Source organism: Musa acuminata, chromosome BXJ1-8, assembly GCF_036884655.1.
Source record: "Musa acuminata AAA Group cultivar baxijiao chromosome BXJ1-8, Cavendish_Baxijiao_AAA, whole genome shotgun sequence".
NCBI lineage: Eukaryota > Viridiplantae > Streptophyta > Magnoliopsida > Zingiberales > Musaceae > Musa > Musa acuminata.
In genome coordinates, this window is record NC_088334.1 from 48,032,225 (window position 1) to 48,051,685 (window position 19,461).

The following is a 19,461-nucleotide window of genomic DNA, read 5'->3' on the forward strand; positions in this document are numbered from 1 at the left end:
AGCATTTAATAGTAAAATAATTGCTTCAAATATTCAACATAAGAGTCTTAATTTTAAAATGATGTTTCACTAGTGGAACTAAGGATTAACAAATGGGGCAACAGAATATAAAATAGAAATAGTTTGACTTTTAATATATAAGATACAATGATAAAAGAAAATCTTAAAAGGAGGAGGATAAGAGAACTTAAAACTTACCTCAAAGCACTTTGAAAGTTGAGGGGCAAGTATGAACAGAGAAAGAAAAGATTCATACAACTGATAAATTACAACGTCTTTTCATAATGTTTGAGATCTATTTTGGAGTAATACATGAGACCTTAAATGATCATGACCTTAAATGATCATTATATAATAAAAGACAACAGAATTTAAGAGATACCACATTCATCGAATCATGTGCCTGTTGAATAATCTGTTGCCATGTCATAGATGTTTCTCTAACTTCATAATAAGCTTGAAACTAGTTCTGCACTGAACCTGACGGACTGCTAGTGACTGATGCAAAGCTCGTACTATTTTCGGGGTTCATAGCATCTGCACTTGCATGACGAATGAACTCTTCTGATGACATGTGGGACCCATGGCATGCACAAACAACCTTTATTTGGTTTTTGCTATACTTGTAGGTAACACCAGATATGGTTTTACGCTAGTTCATAGATACAAAATGTCATAGATGTTGAAACTAGTTCTGCACTGAACCTGATGGACTGCTAGTGAATGATGCCAAGCTCATACTATTTTCAGGGTCCATAGCATCTGCACTTGCATGACGAAGGAACTCTTCTGGTGACATGTGGGACCCATGGCATGCGCAAACGACCTTTACTTGGTTTTTGCTATACTTGTAGGTAACACCAGATATGGTTTTACCTTTGGGGCCTGGCCCAGTTGCCGAGACCCATGGAAGATCTGGAAATGAGCCACACCCTCCAAATTGCAAGTTTGATGCAACACCAGGCTTTATGGCAGATCCATCATGACGAAAGCCTTCAACAACAAGCAGGTTTGTTGTTTCCTTCTGCCTGAGAATAGAACTGATACCCTTGCCTTCCTCAGCCTTAGAAGAGGACGATGCTCCGGTCTCCACAACGTGTTTGCAATTGCCCTTTGCTAAACCTGCTAACTTATTTTCGTATCCCAAATTTGTTGATGGGTGCATCTGAGTAGAAACTGCACGGACATGACATAGAAGGTCAGGCATACGGATAATATAGATGGACTTATAAAAGTATAAGATATAAACAATTTAGTGACAAGATGTTCAATTCTACACCATGTCCTCAATGTGCAAAACTACTTGATTAAGAAGAAACATAACTTGTGGCATTTAGGATTTTAGAAATGAAGACCGAAGAATGTTACTGCAATCAAATATGCCTGCTGGTAGATATTGGTATGGATATTAAATACATAACCCTAACAATGATCGGAAATACTTTCAGTATAATAATGTTTGTTTAGCTTCAAAAAAGCAGACTCATCCAGTGCACTCTTTTGCTAAGAATCCACATTTTTAAGCTTACTCCACAATCAATGACTATATAAAAGAATACATGAAACACTTATTTGGATTACTCTCATCATATTAACTGAAAGGAAACAAAAAAAAACCTTGTAAATGTGGATGTGTACTGTCATTTAACATATATCATTACTCATCAAAGAATAAGTCATCTTTTACCTGTTCTAAGGAGTAATATTGAGGCATCTGATGATGTGCTCTAACATATTAGAGTTTGTATCAATCTCTAAATAAAATCTAGTTCGCATTTTTATCTGTTATCCTGTTGATTTTAAAGACGACTCTCGATTGCCTGTTACTGACAGTTCAGAGTACAGACAAATCATTGGACAAACTAAGCATGCGGTCAGGATCTTACAAGTACCACTTCCTTACATGCTTTGAAGTTCTCCATGTGGAAGCCAGGCACAACTTTTAATTGTACAGCATATAAAAATTGATAATAGATATGGTACACAAAAGTACTATATACCTACTTAGAAGAACAAAAACTTTTGAAAAGACAATAGCAAATATACTATCACCATCAGAAGCATGTAGGTATCTGAGAGGAGAGATTGACCATTTGATCTCTTTGTCTCATCTTCATGAAGCAGTGAGTTTGATGTCCCGACAACTAAGGAAGAGACTATCTGAGGCTGAGAACCAAATGCCCATGAAGAGTTTGTCTCTAGTGTAGGGAGCTGAACTGATGAGTACCCAAAAACAATCTGCTGGTCATCAGTGTTTGTTCCCTGTACTACAGGATCTTCATCTTTTGTAGGAATTGTTGGTTGCGCAACATATGGTGAAGGAGAGCTTGTCGTTATAGGTGCACCAGCAACAGTTGGTTTAGCAGGGATTGGATAGGGCACCATTGAAACAGTCAGTGGTTGAAGAGACAATGGAGTTCCATATGTTACTTTTGGAAGTTCAACATTAGATGTATTTCCAGAATATGTTTTCTGTATCTGTCCTCGGACACAAATCCCTGCTGGATTGCCTAAAGCATGTTTAGCAGTACCTTTGAGAAGATCAGAACACTTAGCAGTGTCTACATGCTGCGAAACTAACCAAGAGCTTGAAACTTCTGCTTCGGATTCTGCAACATCCTCATTTTCACCGGTTGAACCGTCATCTGCAGCAACTAAAAGATGTGAATGTTTCACCAAAGTGACCTCATCAGGGCCCTTACCTAAAACCTCAGCGCGGTCAACTACCTTCTCATGCTTCTTTTGAAAATTTATCTTCTCGGATTGCAATCTAGGTTTCTTCAGACCTAATTTCTCTTCCTCAAATTCATTAGGTCTGTTACTTGCAGTGAGAAGCTCTTTATGCCTGGTAAACTGTGATTGGCTACTCTGTGCAATGTCATAACCATCTATCGTCGGGGCACTGCACTTGCTAATATCTGTCCCGAAGTTCTCTTGTGATGGAAAAACTGCTTGTTTCCCACTTTGGTTTCGGTTTCCAACATTATTCCGGAAGAAGTTATTGAACGGAACATCTGAAACAGTCACACCTATGCCAATCAATTGACTAATGTTTGCCTCTTCTAATTTGGAGTCAAAAGGAATGCTTTTACTTTTAGATTTGCCTGAAGATCCTCCGAAAGAAAGGCCCAATTTAAGCTCAAGCTCATTGTCATCCTCCATTTTCTCAATCTGTTCTGCAAAAGATTCTCTGTCTACCATCCAAAATAATCAGTGCTAACCACATTTGTTTATTTTCGAATTGATATACATATCCAAATATAGATTTATAGATCTGCAGAAGGCACAAAGTGATTTCAGAAGGAAACATAAATGCTCATATGACAACAAACATTAAAGGAGAGGAAAAGACATGTATGGATTATACAGGCAGTTCTCCAGAAAATTAATCAATCAACGCTTGATGAAGGTGAGGTTTAAAATTAATAAGTGTAACAAAAAGGTGTGAGAGAAAAGAACCAACAGTAACATGAGACTTAGATATAATGAAAGACAAAATAGAGAACCAAGAGCAACACAAGTATGGAGCTTTAACCATGTGCATAGAATTAAAATTTTGCCTTTCCAGCAAAAAAATGAGCATGTCAATATCGTTCAATCATCAATAGAGTAACAATTGAAGGACCAGTAGGCTCAAAGGATTGCAACTTTTGCAGATCACTACTAGAGGCTCTAGTTACATCATAAAACAACATACAAATAAATAGGTATGGAATTCCATTGAAGGTTATGAAGAAAAAACCAGTAAATTTCACCTTATGGATCTTTCTTTTTCTGGGGGGGTTCCCAAAGTTAATCGAATAATGAAACGAAAATATGCAGATAAGAAAAGAACACTTGGAATCAGGAAAAGAGCTTCGCAGATCTATCAAAGACCTACGTACCGCTCAAAAACACTAGTAATTGACACAACTACTGAGAACCCCAGGATCGGCTTTATTTGCAGAAGGATCCCTACTGCTTCGTCATGGATCCCAATCGGACACAAGAACTTCAACTCCAGATGCCCTCACTCGGTTCATAATTCTTCTCCGATGTCGAATCCCCAAGGAAAATCGACCCAGCTTCCGCTCCCGATAACAGACCAGAGAACCCTAAACGCGAGTCTCCACGTCGTCGACTGGAGACAGTCGAACGAGAGATCCACGAAAAGAGAAGAAAGCAAAGAAACGAAGGAAATCGGCTAGAAATCTGTTAAGGGAAGCGAACACCAAAGCCAAACCTCTCGATCACTATACCTTGGAGAAGAAGAGTGTGGAGTCACCACGGCGGTGGATGTCGGTCCCGAGCGGGCGTTGACGCAGTCGTCGGGGGTGTGATGAAAGATCGCGCCAATCAATGTCCCTGCACGCATCTAAAAGCGTGATGGACACATGATCGTTTCCCTTTTTTTCCACTTCACTGATGGGCCGAGTCAGTTGGAAAATTTTCACCGGTCCGCGGTTCCTCCTCCGTGAGACAACATCACCCGTGAAAATTCATTCGACTGATTCGGCCCTTATCCTGCAGAGTCCGCGAGAGATGACGTCGCCCATGGAAATTTCAGGGGTGATTCAGTGACTTTAAGCATCAATTTTTTATCACTACTAACACAACCAACGTGTTACCCACAATTTTCACCTCATTCAAAATCCATGGGACCCGCACCCGCACCAATCCCGATACAGATATCTATGTTTTCGCAAGTCCAACTAATTTTTTGGATCGAACTCTTCCATGATCTGACGGCTGACGTGTCATGACGTGGATGAGGAAATACAAATACGTGCATATATGAAACAACTTTTACAGATATGAAAGTTATGCTGTATTTAATGCTACCTTACCGTATATAAGAAGAATAACAATCGGTAATTGTTAATAATTCAAATATAATGCATGCTTAATAATTGTTGCATTAACTTTGATGAATTCAAAATACTGATCAAATATTTTAGGCCTAAGTAAATAAGCTGTGATATTGTTGTGGATAAGTTTCCTAAAATAAGATTATTCCTAATTTCCAGGAATTGTTCTACTGTCCTTTATCCCGAGAATCATTGAATGAATCACAACCTTATCATTTCTTGTTTTAGGATTTGAACTCTTTATCCTGTGTATTTACTCCATGCATGAAGGTATATATACACGTAAACAGGTGCCCTTAATTCATCTGTTCATGTGGATATTATCACTCGATTCTTGTGATCTCATTCTTCTCTCTCTCTCTCTCTCTCTCTCTCTCTCTCTTCCGCTTCTTTGATATCTGACGCTGGAGAAAGAAGGTGGAGAAGCTTAGTGGTGGTCCAACAATGGGAGGAGGAGGCTTCGTCGGCACCGAGGCGGCCAACAGAGCGGAGCTGTATGAGGGGAGGATCACAGGCTATTTCATACTGGCTTGTGTCGTTGGCTCTCTTGGCGGATCGCTCTTCGGTTACGATCTTGGCCTCTCTAGTAAGCTTTCTTCGGTTCCTTCTCGCCTTCTGATCTGTCTTTGTTATCTTCTCTGATCTTGACAGTCTTGTGGTCAACTTTCTTTGATTTAGGTGGAGTGACAGCCATGGACGATTTCTTGAAGGAGTTCTTCCCCACCGTGTACAGAAGGAAGCAGGCGCATCGCCACGAAAGCGACTACTGCAAGTACGACAACCAGGTGCTGACGCTCTTCACCTCTTCCCTCTACTTCGCGGCGCTCGTCTCCACCTTCGGAGCCTCCCTCGTGACTCGAAGGTACGGAAGAAGGACGAGCATTATGTCCGGCGCCGTCAGCTTCTTCCTCGGCAGTGCCATCAACGCAGGCGCCGTCAACATCTTCATGCTGATCGCCGGCCGCATTCTCCTCGGATTTGGAATCGGCTTCGGGAATCAGGCGGTCCCACTTTATCTCTCCGAGATTGCACCGCCCAAGATCCGCGGCGCAGTTAACCAGTTGTTCCAGCTTACCACCGTCTCCGGAATCCTGGTCGCTGACGTTGTCAACTACTTCACGGAGAAGCTTCATCCGTGGGGGTGGAGACTGTCCCTTGGACTGGCCGCGGTGCCCGCGATACTGATGTTCATCGGAGGAGCTTTCCTTCCCGAGACTCCAAACAGCCTCGTCGAACAGGGTAAGCTGGAGGAAGCACGACGGATACTGGAGAAGGTGAGGGGAACTCATAGGGTAGATGCAGAGTTCGAGGACCTGAAGGAGGCAAGTGATGCAGCAAGAGCTGTGAAGCATCCTTTCAGGAACCTCCTCAAGCCACGAAACCGGCCGCAGCTAATCATCGGCGCCCTCGCCATTCCTGCGTTCCAACAGCTCTCCGGCATGAACTCCATCCTCTTCTACGCCCCCGAGATCTTTCAGAGCCTGGGCATGGGTTCCGGAGCAGCACTTTACTCGAACATCATGTCCGGTTCGATGCTCGTGATCGGGGCTCTCGTGTCGATCGCGGTCGCCGATAGGCTTGGGAGGAGGTTCTTGTTCATCGAAGGTGGCACCCAAATGATAGCCTCCATGGTAAGCGATGCTGCTGCTCTCTAACTCGACGAAGATGATGGCTTTCTGCATGAAACTTACTGTCATCGTTGTTCTCTCGATGACAGATTGTGGTCGCTGTCATTCTTGCTCTGAAGATCGGCAATGGCGAGACGATCTCGAGAGGATTGGCTGCGACGCTGGTGATCGCGATCTGCGCGTTCGTGGTGTCCTACGGGTGGTCTTGGGGGCCTCTCGGGTGGCTGGTGCCGAGCGAGATCTTCCCCTTGGAGACGCGATCGGCAGGTCAAAGCATCGTCGTCTGCGTCAACATGTTCTTCACAGCTGCAATCGCCCAGTGCTTCCTCGCCATGCTGTGTCACATGAAATGGGGAGTCTTCATCCTCTTCGCCGGATTGATCGTGATCATGTCCTTGTTCATCATCTTGCTGCTACCGGAGACGAAGCAGGTGCCGATCGAGGAGATGTCTCAGCTGTGGCAGAAGCACTGGTACTGGAAGCACATCGTCTCCAAGGATCCCGACAGGACGGCTCAGAGCCAGCAGCAGGGGAAGAGAGCAGCAGCAGGCCAAGTGTAGAACTGAGCACCTTAACGTGGATTGACACTTCATTGTGTCTTGATGCTTGTTTTCTTAGAATCGGCAGACTGTTTCTGCCAGCAGAAACGAAGTTAGAATTGCATCCAACGTTTCTTTTTTTATATATATAACCTATGATATAACCAATAAACTCTTCATTGGCATCCTTGTGATCGTCTTTGATCCTAAATGCGTCTTTTACTTGCTTTAGCTCTTCTCCTCTCTCGATGCAAGCCACGTCATCCAAAATGGAAGGGGCTTTTTTCCTCTCTACGCCGTAAGATTCATCTGATCCTCCTTCATCCACCGTTCGATTATCTGAACCCTGTCGCAAATCATGGCATCCGATACACAGAGATGGAGGATAGATTGGTAACTTCAAAGTTGCCTTTCGTTGGGACATGGGCAATCTCCGTCCGCATAGACTATGCGGATACTTAATCCGACGGAGATGTGCCGAGATTGTGAAAAATGTACGGTAGATCATATCCCGCATACTATGCTTCCAAGCCGTGCATAAGCTTTCGATGCCCACTGAAATGATGAAAATAGCCTCGCACGCCGCGCCCCCGGAGAGAGCGTAGGTGAAGAAGCCCTCGGCGTCCTTCCGGCGCAGGGTTGGGAAGCCCCCTTTATATATTATGCACGTTCATTGCATCCGTCTCACCTCGAGACGGCGGCGAGAGGAGCTCGTGCTACAAGCCGGTCCGACCGGCTCCAAGAAGCGATTTGGGCGAGGAGGAGTCTTTGATTGGACGATCCCGCCGGCTGATCGGTGAACTGGTGATGTCCTCGGTGGCGGCGGCGATCGGAGGGGGCAGCAGCGGGAAGGGTAAAGCGGTCGCCGCGCCGGAGGTGAAGATGAAGGTGGAAACGTCGGGGAAACCGATCATCAAGCAGAAATCTGCGGCAGGGGTCGGAAAGCTCGAGGTAAAGATCTTCCCTTTTTTGGGGCGAAAATTGCGATTTTGCTGAAGAATGTGAGTGATCTGTCTCTGTATATTATCGTAGGTCGGACTTCGATTGGATTGCCTAATGTGTGATGACGTGGTTTATCTGATTTGGACTTGGTTTCGATTGAATTTACAGCTTCAAAACGCGAGATTTATACTTGGTTGTGTTTTTCCTGAATAATAATTTAGAATTTAGTGGTTGATTTGCTGATCTTTGGTACCAAATAGTTCGATTCTTGTTTATTTTTAGATCTGTTTCTTCTCAATGTTGATAATCGCCTCCTTTTTCTTCCTTTTTTGTGCTTCTCAGTTTTGTGGTTTTTGAAGCAAAGGATTGCGTTTGTTCGTATTCGCCTTTGTTGACATTGTGTTTGATACGAATTTTAAGGGAAAAACGGGAATCAGTTCAACCAAAACTGTCACCAAAACAATCAACAAGACGGTCAAAGGAAGAGCAGCGAAAAAAGTATACTCTTTGCCTGGTCAGAAGTACGATCCTCCTGAAGAGGTCTGTGATCTGCGGATTTCTTAGTTCTTCTTTGCTCAAAGTTGCTACGGGCTCAAAGTTCCTTGAGTGCTGTCTCATCCTATTGCTTTCTGATATTAATGACAGAGAGAACCTCTAAGAATATTCTATGAATCCCTATCGGGGCAAATTCCATCAAGTGAAATGGCAGAGATTTGGTAAAGTCCTTTTCATCTTTCGTTTCCTCCAAATTTACTGGTTGCAATTCCTTTGCTGGTTTTTTTGGCTAATACTTCAGTTTCATCCATTAGGTTATGATTGGAAGTTGGTTCTTGCTAAAGCTGAATACCATATTCAGCTTCTCTTGTCTATCTAATTAAAAGATCAAATATATGCATCAAGTAATTTAAATCGGGCATTAGAATGTTTCCTTGCATTGACTTGATGACCGAAATTAAACCGTTAGGTTTAACATATAAGGTTTCAAGAAAAATGCATTGGATATTCAACTGCAGCATTTGATTCTAGAATTTTATGACCTTAATACTTGCTGCTTCGTGTATTGATTCCAGATGTCATGCTTATTTTTTCCCTAAACTTTCTGTTGGCCATCCTTTTCATGTCAGTAATCAACAAGGCTTTATTGACGGTCTTCTTCCACTTGGAAAAGAACATCATCAGATGTGACCAGTATGAGTAAACCCCATCTCAAATGTTTTGTGCTTTTTTTGGAAATTCAGAATTGTATAAAGAACCATTCCCATGACATTGCTCTTTCCTATTCATTTTCAGAGGGATGAAAAATTGACTCTTCTAATAAAAAAGATAAGCTGAGCAAGGCACACCTTCGACTGGTCATGTCCAGTGTTTTGCTACCACAATAGCAGCAATATGGTTTAATCTTTTTGGTGAAATGCCTATAAGCAACAACTATAATTGCAAGGATCACTTTCAACTATTTTAGGTTAGATGCCTCTAAGAAGACACGTTGGTGATTAACGTGCTATATGCACAGTCAATCGATTGACTTCGAGTCCCATCATTAGCATCTAGCACTTGTGATCTTAATGTAGAACATATCTGTGGAGTGAAAACTATAAAGAAAAGGAAGTGTTTTAGGTTAATTGGATCATCCTCTTCCTCCCTTGAGCTCTATTTAGAATGACTGTCCTACAATATACACAAACAAATATACCTGTCTATGCAATAGATTCAATGTGAGAAAGTGATGAGGATCTATCCTCTGGTTGTCCAAAGCTGCATCCAATAAACTCAATTGTCATTCTAAGAATGTGTATTGGATATGGGCATACGTGCATAACGTCACACTTTCATACTGTTTCCTGAAAGGAAGGTATCTGAAATACAGACTTGATACTGATTATTTGTTTTAGGATCATTCGGGAAGATTGTCATTTTTCATTGTCCCTTAAATATCGTCAATAAATACAATGCTTTGTTTCGTTTGGATCACTTTGCAACAGAGGATCCAAAGCCTGGTTTACCTAGCCAACATAACAGTAGTTTCTTTCCAAACAACACCTTCACTTTTCTAATGTTGATCCATAATCCTGCTTGAAACTTCATACTTTGGTAGCAAGATGAGCCACCAAATGCTAGTTTCTTTAATAACAAAATATCTTCTTTGGTCATAATCAACAACCATCATGACTGTTCTGTAAACTTCAGACAGGTTGGCATCTCTGGCACAGAAAACCAACACTTCCATCAGATATTTTTTTTGCTGCAGACTTCTATACCAGGCTGCAGTATAACTGGTTGAATTCGTTTGACCTGCAATGTGTCCGAGTATTAGAATTAGGCTTAAGTAAGCTATGTGCTTGCTGTCTTTTCTATAAAAAAAAAAGCATAATTTGATTTTTTTTCCAAGAGAATTCAGTCATAGTGCAGTTATTAAGAACAGAACCATGTAGAGATTATCTGCAGCTTGTTACGCTAGGAGATCAAAGATGTGACTGACAAGAACCGAAACAATAACAAATCTAAACTGTGTTTGTTTACGGCTGATTTTGTTGGCAGAAGCAAATATCAAGAGGAAGATGAATAATAGAGGAAATATAGAAAGGAAGAAGACAATAGGATAACACAATTTTACTTTAGATTATTGATTATGATTATATTTGTTGTAGACCAACTTATGTGGTATTTTGGCTCAGTAAGCCAGCAAGCTCCTCTTTATGTATATAATACGATGCAATTTATACAGCTAACCACATATTATTAATGCACATAAAGAATGTAGTGTTTTTTTTTTTCTGCAGTTTAAAGACAAACGACTTATTTTTCTATTTTGCAAATTCCTAGTAATTGTTTTTGCCTATGTAATGGCAACATTCAGCTCCAATTTTACCAGAAGATGCCATTCTCCACACTTGCATTCATAGGCTAAATATTTGCACTTAACGAGTGAATTCCCTTAGTTTGGGTTGTGTATCGTAAAGAAACTAAGATGTATGTTAGGTGTAAACTTGCTTGTAGACCAACATCGGGATATAGTTTTCCTTTCTTTTCACAACACAATGAATACCATCAAATGCATGAAATACCTGCAAATGAAGTATGTGCCAACTAAGGCAAATGACATGGGGAATGTGTCGTCTGTTTGACTCGTTACACTCATATCATGTTGTGGTTTTGAGTTGTATTATTTCTCCTGTCCCACTTTGACATAGGAATCTGTTGTCTGTTTGATTCGTTACCTGCATATCATGACATGATATTGAATTGTATTATCTCTCCTGTCCCACTTTGACATAGGATGATGGAACATGGCTTGCTATCTCCTGAAAGGGCAAAGAAAGCATATGAGAGAAAGCAAAGGAGGCAGCAACAACAGCGATTGGGCACACCGATCAAATCCATCAAGCACGAGAGACCTGAAAGCTCCAAGAAACCACAGGTATCAAAGAATGGAGATGTTAAGGCAAAGAAAAGAGTTAACCATAGTGATGATGATGATGATGATTTTATTGTGAAATCAAAGAAGGCAAAATGACTAACGATGATATGATCTCATCCTTTACGAAATCCAATTGTAGAGTGTAGCCTGTTCTGTAATTTCAATTGATAATGTCTGAAGTAGATGATCCATCGTCGTATTCGCCATAAGTGGTGAACGGTAGAAACACAAGAATTTAAGGGAAGCAGAGAGAAACATTGTGATTGATTCATTATGTTTGCTTGTGTCACTAAAGAAAACTTGGACATTGTTTGTAGACTCATTCAAATTTATCTTCAATAAGAATACACTTTTTTCTATTTCAAGATGCTCAGAACAAAGATATGCTTCTATATTTGTATTTAAACGAAATGTGTTCATATTGGTTTTATTTTGATAAATATGTTTCTTAGAATATATTGAATAATGAGTTGAACATATCAGCCATAGGAATGATGCCCAATCACAGGGAAATTGACTTGTGCAAGTGAGAAAGCCGCTAGACCTGTTTGCTATATGTTGATCAAGATTCAATGTCTTTACTGGCTTGTCCATGAGATTTTCCAATCATCAAGTCTGATGCATGAGATAATGTTTTATTAGTAAGATTTACCAAATAAGGATTTGAGATCTCAATATATTATTATTAAATTAGTATTTTGGAAGTGAAAAAAATTAAAATTCTCAATCTTTAGTAGGTGGGTTTAACACACTATTTTGTAAGTGAAAAATTTAAATTCTCAATGTTTTATTAGTAAGATTTACCAAATAAGGATTCGAGATCTCAAACTATTAAAAATTTCTTAGATGAAATTTCAGACTTCAATTCTTAGTAAATGGATATATAAAGTTTCAAATCTTAAACCTTTGATAAGTGAATTTTATACATCACCACTGGACTAATATTGGAAGTTAAGATTATGGATCAATGTAATAATTCCACTACATTTGTAGTGATCAATGTAATAATTCCAGAAACAAGTGCTGCTAATGAATCCGCTAAGCCCCGAGGACCCGTTTAGAGCCTTGATTCTCTCTTGGATATGGATCCAAAGAAGTAGATCTGATGTTATAGCCAAGGATACTGGATCCTCCATCACCTCAAAACCCAATCCAGTAGCTTGAACATGCATCCAACCTCATAAACAATCTAACCAACTTGGCAAAGTTTTGTCAGATAAAACATGAATCGAAGAATAGATCACAAGTTGTTTGCTGTATATTGATATGTAAAAACGTAGATCAGGATGCAATCTTCTATACAAAATAATTATGGAACAGAGTGGGATTGGGACATAAATACAATCAGTTGAATCTACTAACTCAAAAACGAATAATACTCCCATCCTAGATCTGCCTACCTTCTATAACTCTGAACAAGGGAATATTTAGGGGCAAAAAAATGGAAGGCATTTGTTCCTACAACAAATGGGTTAAAGAACCACAGCATCAAAATTGCTCTCTCTTTCGATCTCTTAAGTGGACCCATAAGGATTCCTGTATTTGTGAAATACATTAGCTTGGAAAGACAATGAATACTGGAGCAGGGTTTCATGTTTCCATTCTCAAATCATCCAAGCTTGGGGGAGACATCGGTGGTACTGCACTCTCAGTACCACCGGCAACCTCCATGATCTTCCTTACAATTGCTTGAGATGAATTCTCGCTGCCTCTCGTCCTTGCTTTCTTGGATCCACCAACACTCAAATCTGGAAGTGCAGAAGTTTTGTTTTGAAGATTCTGGTTGGGTGAATTAAGTTCCTCTTCGGATGAGATTTGAGCAGATGCAATTGCAGAGCTCAAGACACCAGATTCTCTCAGAGTTTGGACAATGACCTACGGATATGCAAAAGAAACCATCAGCAGTCAGGCAGAGACGGTAGTTGGGTATACAAGATGACCCTGGCTTTGGGACATAGAGATCGGTTGGTTACCATCGGCGCATATATGCGTGTCAAGATGCCCTTCCTTAGGAGCTTCAGAGTCAACCGTCTATCGTTCCACACGACATGTTCATTGTACCTACAAAAATGAAGATATTGAGCACATTAAAACAAGAAATAAGATAAGAATGTACCAAAAAACGGTGATAGTTGGACTTTATGTTATTTTACACAAGCACAGAAAAGAAAAGAAAAAGGACATATGTTACTAGCAAAAAAGGCCAGAAAGTAAGTGCATCAGTTACTTGTTGAATCTGTCACAGATTGGCACCTCAAAAAAGAGAGAAGAACGATAGACCTGGGAGTATGCGAGAGTCAATAAACTCAACAAGAATCAGAGAATGGGTAGGTTCTCCCTGACTCAAAAAGTTCAAGAACTTTGCACTAACCTCGCTCGTAACCTACTTCAGATGAGGCTAATGCAGGAATTTTAAGCAAAGTATATAATACAAATAAAGAGTCACAAAATACACATTCTAGTTTTGCTTGCACATAGGATTCGCATCTCTAGGCAGTTGGAGTTTCTGCATACTTGTATGGATTACACAAGGAGTCATTGCATGCCAAGAACAGTATTCCTAAACATTTGCTACTATGCATTTCAGGACAATCTAAATTCAAGTTGCACGCATGTGTTCTCACTCATCAGCTCGTAATTTTGATGATCAAATATGCAAAGCATGCATACATGGATTACATATGGCAACATTACTGCCGTACCAGCCAGCATACACCGGTAGGGTACTAGCATAGGACACAGTACACACTGACTAGTTAGGGCATATGTAGCAACAAATAAAACCATGATAGTAAGTTCCTAAGCCATCCTGTCAAACATGTGACAAACATGTGACAAGATACACTTCTCACCATAGTCTCAGTCAACATGGTAGCGATGGAAGCCATGCTCAAAATCATACAAAAAGCACTCAACTAGTCTGTCGGTCAGTTACTGGCTATGCAAATTACATCCTTTAAAACCAACTGTATTTAGGATCACATAAGATTAAAACTAGTCACTAGTCTTGTGAGATAGATCAAATATTACTCAACTATATTAGTCGGGCAACAGAACAGATAAGCATTATATCGATCATATTAACTTTAATAGATAAGGAATAAGGAGACATATCCGTATTATGACAAACATTTCAAATAAATCCACTCTAAGTAGTGAAGACCAAATTAAACATACTTCTCAAGACAAACCAACCTCGGATCTAATAGAATTAACTTCCAACCCCACGATCTTGTTTCTCAAAATCAAGAGTTGGAAATTCTGTAAGCAAAAGTTCATATTAAAGATGTTGGAACTAGCTCTACACTAGTCAATTTCTAGATTATACTGTATTGAGCTGTTCAATTTGCCCCAGACATGAATGAGATTATTGAGTAGTTTCTGTTGGCTCCAAAGAAGAGTCAGCTTCAAATTAAATTTAAATATTTTAGATGCAATCATTTCTTTTTCCCACCAGAAAGAGGCATTCAGGTATGAAGGAACACAATTTTAGAAGTATCTTCTCACAAGATGGTCCTCTAGTTACCGTATGATGCAAAAGAAGCAAATATACATACAGCTCTAATGGGTTATAATAGGAGATTAGAGATTTTCAGTAAAATTATTTAAGAATGTTAAGATAGTTACCAGCGCAACATTTCTTCTTCAGTGGCAGTTGACGCAATAATATAGGCCTGTCATGAGAACATGGAGATTGCTATTTAGTTCAGTTGGCACAGAAGATTGTATCGATAAAGTTACTTGCAAACAATTAATTCAACATGGGGTTGCTCATTTTATGTGATTGGAATAGGGGAGAAGAGACTTGACCTACGTCCAAAGTGCTACAATTGTGCGTTAACATGGTTCATGTACGGAACATGATCCAGTTTGACACCAAAACAGGTACCAGACTAATTGTACATTACCATGGTTCATCTATGGAACATGATGAAAAATAGTACTGGTAAGCACTTACATTTCTGTCAAACTCCAACATGAAGCACCTCTTGACATCCTCCTTTGTTGGCTTGCAATTACACCGATCACGTCGAGATGTCAAATCTGAGAACTTGGGATATGTATAATGCAGGACAGCAGCCTCGTCTAACTTGACCTCACTATAAAGAAAAGGTAACTTTGTGAGGGATAGCACCTGAACTGCCCCAAAATATGTTATTTTAAGTGAAATGCAATGCTTTTCACTGCAAGGCCAGCATGATTTGGGAAAAGCTGAGCACCACTATATGAACTAAACTATGTAATCTGTAAAGTTCAGAATATGCTGCAAATATATGCAACCAAACATTTTACTTTGGGATCTTCATGTAGTTATGCCATCTATGTGCACCATTGGGGCGAAGATGATCTTGAATCCTTGCGGCTGATTTTCCATTTCCGTAAGTTAGGAAGTAGTTGGGATTGCCATTTGCTGCCACTTTATACAAGCCAAAATAAGTTTCTCTTAGTAGATGGTCAAAGTTCTTCTTGAACATGGACACCTGCAGAAAGAACGTCGGATGAGATGGTGACAGGCCTGATAGTGATCGATTCAGTTGCAATAACTAAACAGAGCAGGTACCTTTCTCGAATAAGCTAGTGAACAATCGTGGAACTTTTCAACAAATGATGAGAATTCTGGCTAGTTATTCAAATGAACATATACTGCCTAGATAATCTACTGATAACACCAACACATTTCACCTTATGTCACAGTAGAAGATAGGGTCAATTACTTCAGCAGTGTTTCTGTGTGGAGCCTAATGTTTCAAGAATATACGATGTATATTCTCTGGTAGCAGTGAAATAATTGTCACAGTCTCATATAGCTGCATCTATAAAATGTTTTTAGGTTCCTCAGAGGAATGGTCTAAATTCGAATATATGAGTGCATAAATTGAACTGGAATATACAGAAAGAGTAAAACACATGTTTATGAACCTAATAACAAAATGAGAGGCACCTTCTGCCAATGAAGTCAGCACTAAAAGAAGCCTGCTGATGGCACATAATCAGGAATGACTAGACACCGAAAGGAAGATACACTATCAACACCCACACCATGTGCACCTTAATGTTATTTGGCCAAGGAAGCTTATATAAATTTCCAATGTAGATCTAGCATGGTGAGTATAAAAGAGCCAGATAATGGTATTGGCTGAAGAAAGGGTAGATAAGCAATGTAAAAATATCCAACTCATATACCTCTTTAGGAGTGATACCTCCTATTAATGTTTTGATGTACAAATTGTTTACGTTATTATACAACGAAATATGGGGTGGCATTGAACTATTAACTTCATGAAACATATGGCATATTATGTATACTCAATTTAAAGGAAGAAGGAAAAACCATCTACCTCACTGAAAGGCTCTTTGATGTCATCCCGCTCAACACTACTTTCCTGGAACCAAAAACAAATATCAGATATACGATGGATCATCATAATTCACTATAAATAACTATTTATCCACTTACATAATTTGGAAAGATAACTATGTCCACATTGGCAGGGACATCAGAGAGCAACCTAGTTAGAGAGTATTCCGCGGCACCAGCTGGATGTATTAATTCATCAGTGTCAAGATGAATGATCCAATCCATGCCAGTATTCTGTACAAGAAAAGAAAAGGAAGTTACCTTTTAGAAGATATTAAACTTAATTATTCTTTAAGTTTGTGCATGCGGTGATGAGCCTAAGTGCAACTAATAACATGCCAAAATAATTCCTGCCTTCCACCGCAAACATGCTTAATGCAAAAAATAACAATGAAAGTGTCCATACCCGTGCCATCACTATTGCCATCTCCATGTTAAGTGATTGCTTGACAAAGAGTTCATAGTTACAAGGCTTGTAGAAAAAGCCTGCCAACCAAGTCTCGTTCCAAATACGGCTGCATGATAGAGGGAAATGGACCATAGCCGGTAGTCCAAAACTCATTACAAGATGTGACATTACAAAAATACAGGTAGCAAACAGTTTCACAAGTTTACAAATGGAAAATAGTAACCATGCAGCTCTAATCTTCGATATGTGGTATATGCTTTGAGACCTCCTGTTTCTAGCCTAGAGTAAAAGAAACTATTAAACATGCCAAAGAAAAAAAGGTTTCCAGAGAAAGGAAAAGTTTCCAGGGAGAAAGGAAACCCAAATCAAGAAAGAGGTAAATTGCTTATACTAATTTCCAACACTAAATAATTTTATGCAATGCCGTTAGGTAAAACACTTTTGGTTAAATATTTCTGAACTTTTTTGGCTTTCCAAATTTTAAACCTCCATAAAGCTCTTTTGCTGTTTTATAAAGAAACATTCTTCATTCCTATTGTCAAAAAGACATCAAATTTCATCTGAATATGAGCAAGGTATGCTAAAAAAAAATAAGAAAGCAAAAAATTCGTAGGCTGCAGCTGACAAATTTATCTAAAATTTTAACTCGTGTAGTTCTTCAGTGTGTAGGAGGAGTCTAAATATCTATCTATCTATTAAAAGCCAACATCATAGCAATATGGTAAGGCTTCAAATTCAGGTTTTTAGATGAAAATAGTCTAAAAGATGCTCAACTGTTGTCAATCATCGGAAAATTGACTTGTGCAAATTTTGGTTATGAACATATGGTGAAATGAGTCTCGGTTACTTAACGTTCAAAATAATAATCTCTTTTACTTCTTTTATGCTGTAACATAAAGTAAAGCTGCTATTATTTTCTATTTTTGTGAGACTAAATAACGAAAGAGGAAGTTACAAAACTAACCTTTTTGCTTGTTTCTCCTCCAGTTCTCCAGTTCTGTATACGACTTGTACCCCCTGCCAAGTGCCAACACAAAGACTCGACACTGAGGTCAGAGCATCTTGCACAAGTTGAAGGAGACCTTTTGAATCAATGAGAATATTCTTGAATGATCTTTAAAAAGAATCACATATTAACTTACCGGTATGGATTCAAGAACAGCCGAAACATGAGGTTTTGCAGCCTTCCCTTCAACAAACAGAAGAAACTGTGATACGCCGAGGACCTTGTGATAAAACAACCAAGGTAGGATCTGCTCTAAACCAGCCGAAGTGCTTGTTGTTATACATATCTGCAAATTGAGGCATAGGCTGCTTGATTCAAGTACCAAACACAATCTTTTCCATTCATAGTCGATGAACAAATCAGTCGAAGGTTAAGAGCATGCCACATAATGCATCAAAACAAATAAACACTAAACTAATAGATTAAACGTTGCCCATTCTTGAAATGTGATCTGATAACTATCCATCGTAGAACCCACAGATCCCTTTCTTAAGAGAAGGACATAAATAATTGAGATCCCGAGCAAAAAAGTAGTAGATCCTCAATAGTTCCTAAATCTTTAAGGAGTTCCCAGTTCCGGCTTCCTAGTCTATCCATCTCTCCGAGTCAAAAGGCAACACGAAAACCACTCAGAAACGGGAAAGACCTCACCTTCGGCTTCAGATCCTTGTCCAAATCAAACTTCCAACCGCGATAGTAGGGGAAGGAGGGCGACGAGCTCCCGCCGAGGATCTCCACGCAGTCCGAGGCGGAGCGCGCTGCGACCGAGGGCACGGGCGAGCTAAGGGAGCTGTTGTCCATCCCGGGGAACACCCGGGCATCCGCGGCGGGCCACCGCGACGCCGGGTCGTCGACGCCACCGCGCCACTGGAGGACGAACGCGAGGGAAGCGAGCGCCAGGGGGAGCGCCGTGAGGAGGAGGAGGATGCGGGAGGCGAAGATGTGGTGGGTGGCGGAGGACGCCGGCGGCGGGCGGTGGAACGTGCCGAGAGCCGCCATCGGAGTCGTCGAGCGGAAATTTGGGAGACAAACACGAAGTAAAATGTCAGTAACAGATTTATTTATCGGGGGAGGGGAGTGCGGGCGAAGCGAATTGGCTTCTGGTGATCCGCCGGAAGACTTTTTATTGTAACCGGCGGCCACATTAATGGATTATATTAGCGTGTGGGCAAAGAGGTAACCATCATATACTGTTCTTATTGGGAGCTGAAACCACCGAAAGCAGAGCTAACGGACAAAGAACAATCGAATGCGCCGTTATCACCGAGAAAATGTAAAAAAAAATTGTTAATCTCTATTATTTACATTTAAAG

General features: G+C 40.2%; 4 protein-coding genes across 7 annotated transcripts; 2 read left to right on the forward strand and 2 right to left on the reverse strand.

Annotated features, from left to right (window-relative positions):
- Positions 1–230: 230 nt before the first annotated feature.
- LOC135580948 (protein NINJA homolog 1-like) lies at positions 231–4,338 on the reverse strand. 4 transcript variants are annotated; one of them, XM_065080493.1, is made up of 3 exons: positions 4,239–4,338; positions 2,091–3,274; positions 231–1,176 (listed from the first exon to the last, which is right to left on the reverse strand). In XM_065080493.1, exons 2-3 carry the CDS (start codon positions 3,199–3,201, stop codon positions 689–691), a joined length of 1,599 nt encoding a protein of 532 aa, XP_064936565.1. In that variant the 5' UTR covers positions 3,202–3,274; positions 4,239–4,338; the 3' UTR covers positions 231–688. The 4 variants fall into 4 exon arrangements, with proteins under 4 accessions (XP_064936565.1, XP_064936567.1, XP_064936564.1 ...); XM_065080495.1 differs by lacking the exon at positions 4,239–4,338 and adding an exon at positions 3,959–4,229; XM_065080492.1 differs by lacking the exon at positions 4,239–4,338 and adding an exon at positions 3,885–4,229.
- Positions 4,339–5,291: 953 nt separating this feature from the next.
- On the forward strand, positions 5,292–7,035 carry LOC103996484 (sugar transport protein 14-like). The gene is made up of 3 exons (XM_009417405.3): positions 5,292–5,433; positions 5,526–6,478; positions 6,565–7,035. The coding sequence occupies exons 1-3, from the start codon at positions 5,292–5,294 to the stop codon at positions 7,033–7,035; spliced, it is 1,566 nt and encodes a 521-aa protein (XP_009415680.2).
- A 566-nt stretch (positions 7,036–7,601) lies between these two features.
- LOC103996114 (uncharacterized) lies at positions 7,602–11,739 on the forward strand. Its single transcript, XM_009416948.3, has 4 exons — positions 7,602–7,965; positions 8,377–8,496; positions 8,602–8,672; positions 11,233–11,739. The coding sequence occupies exons 1-4, from the start codon at positions 7,822–7,824 to the stop codon at positions 11,468–11,470; spliced, it is 573 nt and encodes a 190-aa protein (XP_009415223.2). The 5' UTR covers positions 7,602–7,821; the 3' UTR covers positions 11,471–11,739.
- Positions 11,740–12,610: 871 nt separating this feature from the next.
- Positions 12,611–19,308, reverse strand: LOC135588392 (glycosyltransferase-like At2g41451). Its single transcript, XM_065080496.1, has 11 exons — positions 18,800–19,308; positions 18,285–18,434; positions 18,107–18,159; positions 17,140–17,248; positions 16,833–16,967; positions 16,714–16,758; positions 15,668–15,855; positions 15,333–15,474; positions 15,002–15,048; positions 13,348–13,435; positions 12,611–13,249 (listed from the first exon to the last, which is right to left on the reverse strand). Exons 1-11 carry the CDS (start codon positions 19,145–19,147, stop codon positions 12,965–12,967), a joined length of 1,590 nt encoding a protein of 529 aa, XP_064936568.1. The 5' UTR covers positions 19,148–19,308; the 3' UTR covers positions 12,611–12,964.
- Between the last annotated feature and the right edge of the window lie 153 nt (positions 19,309–19,461).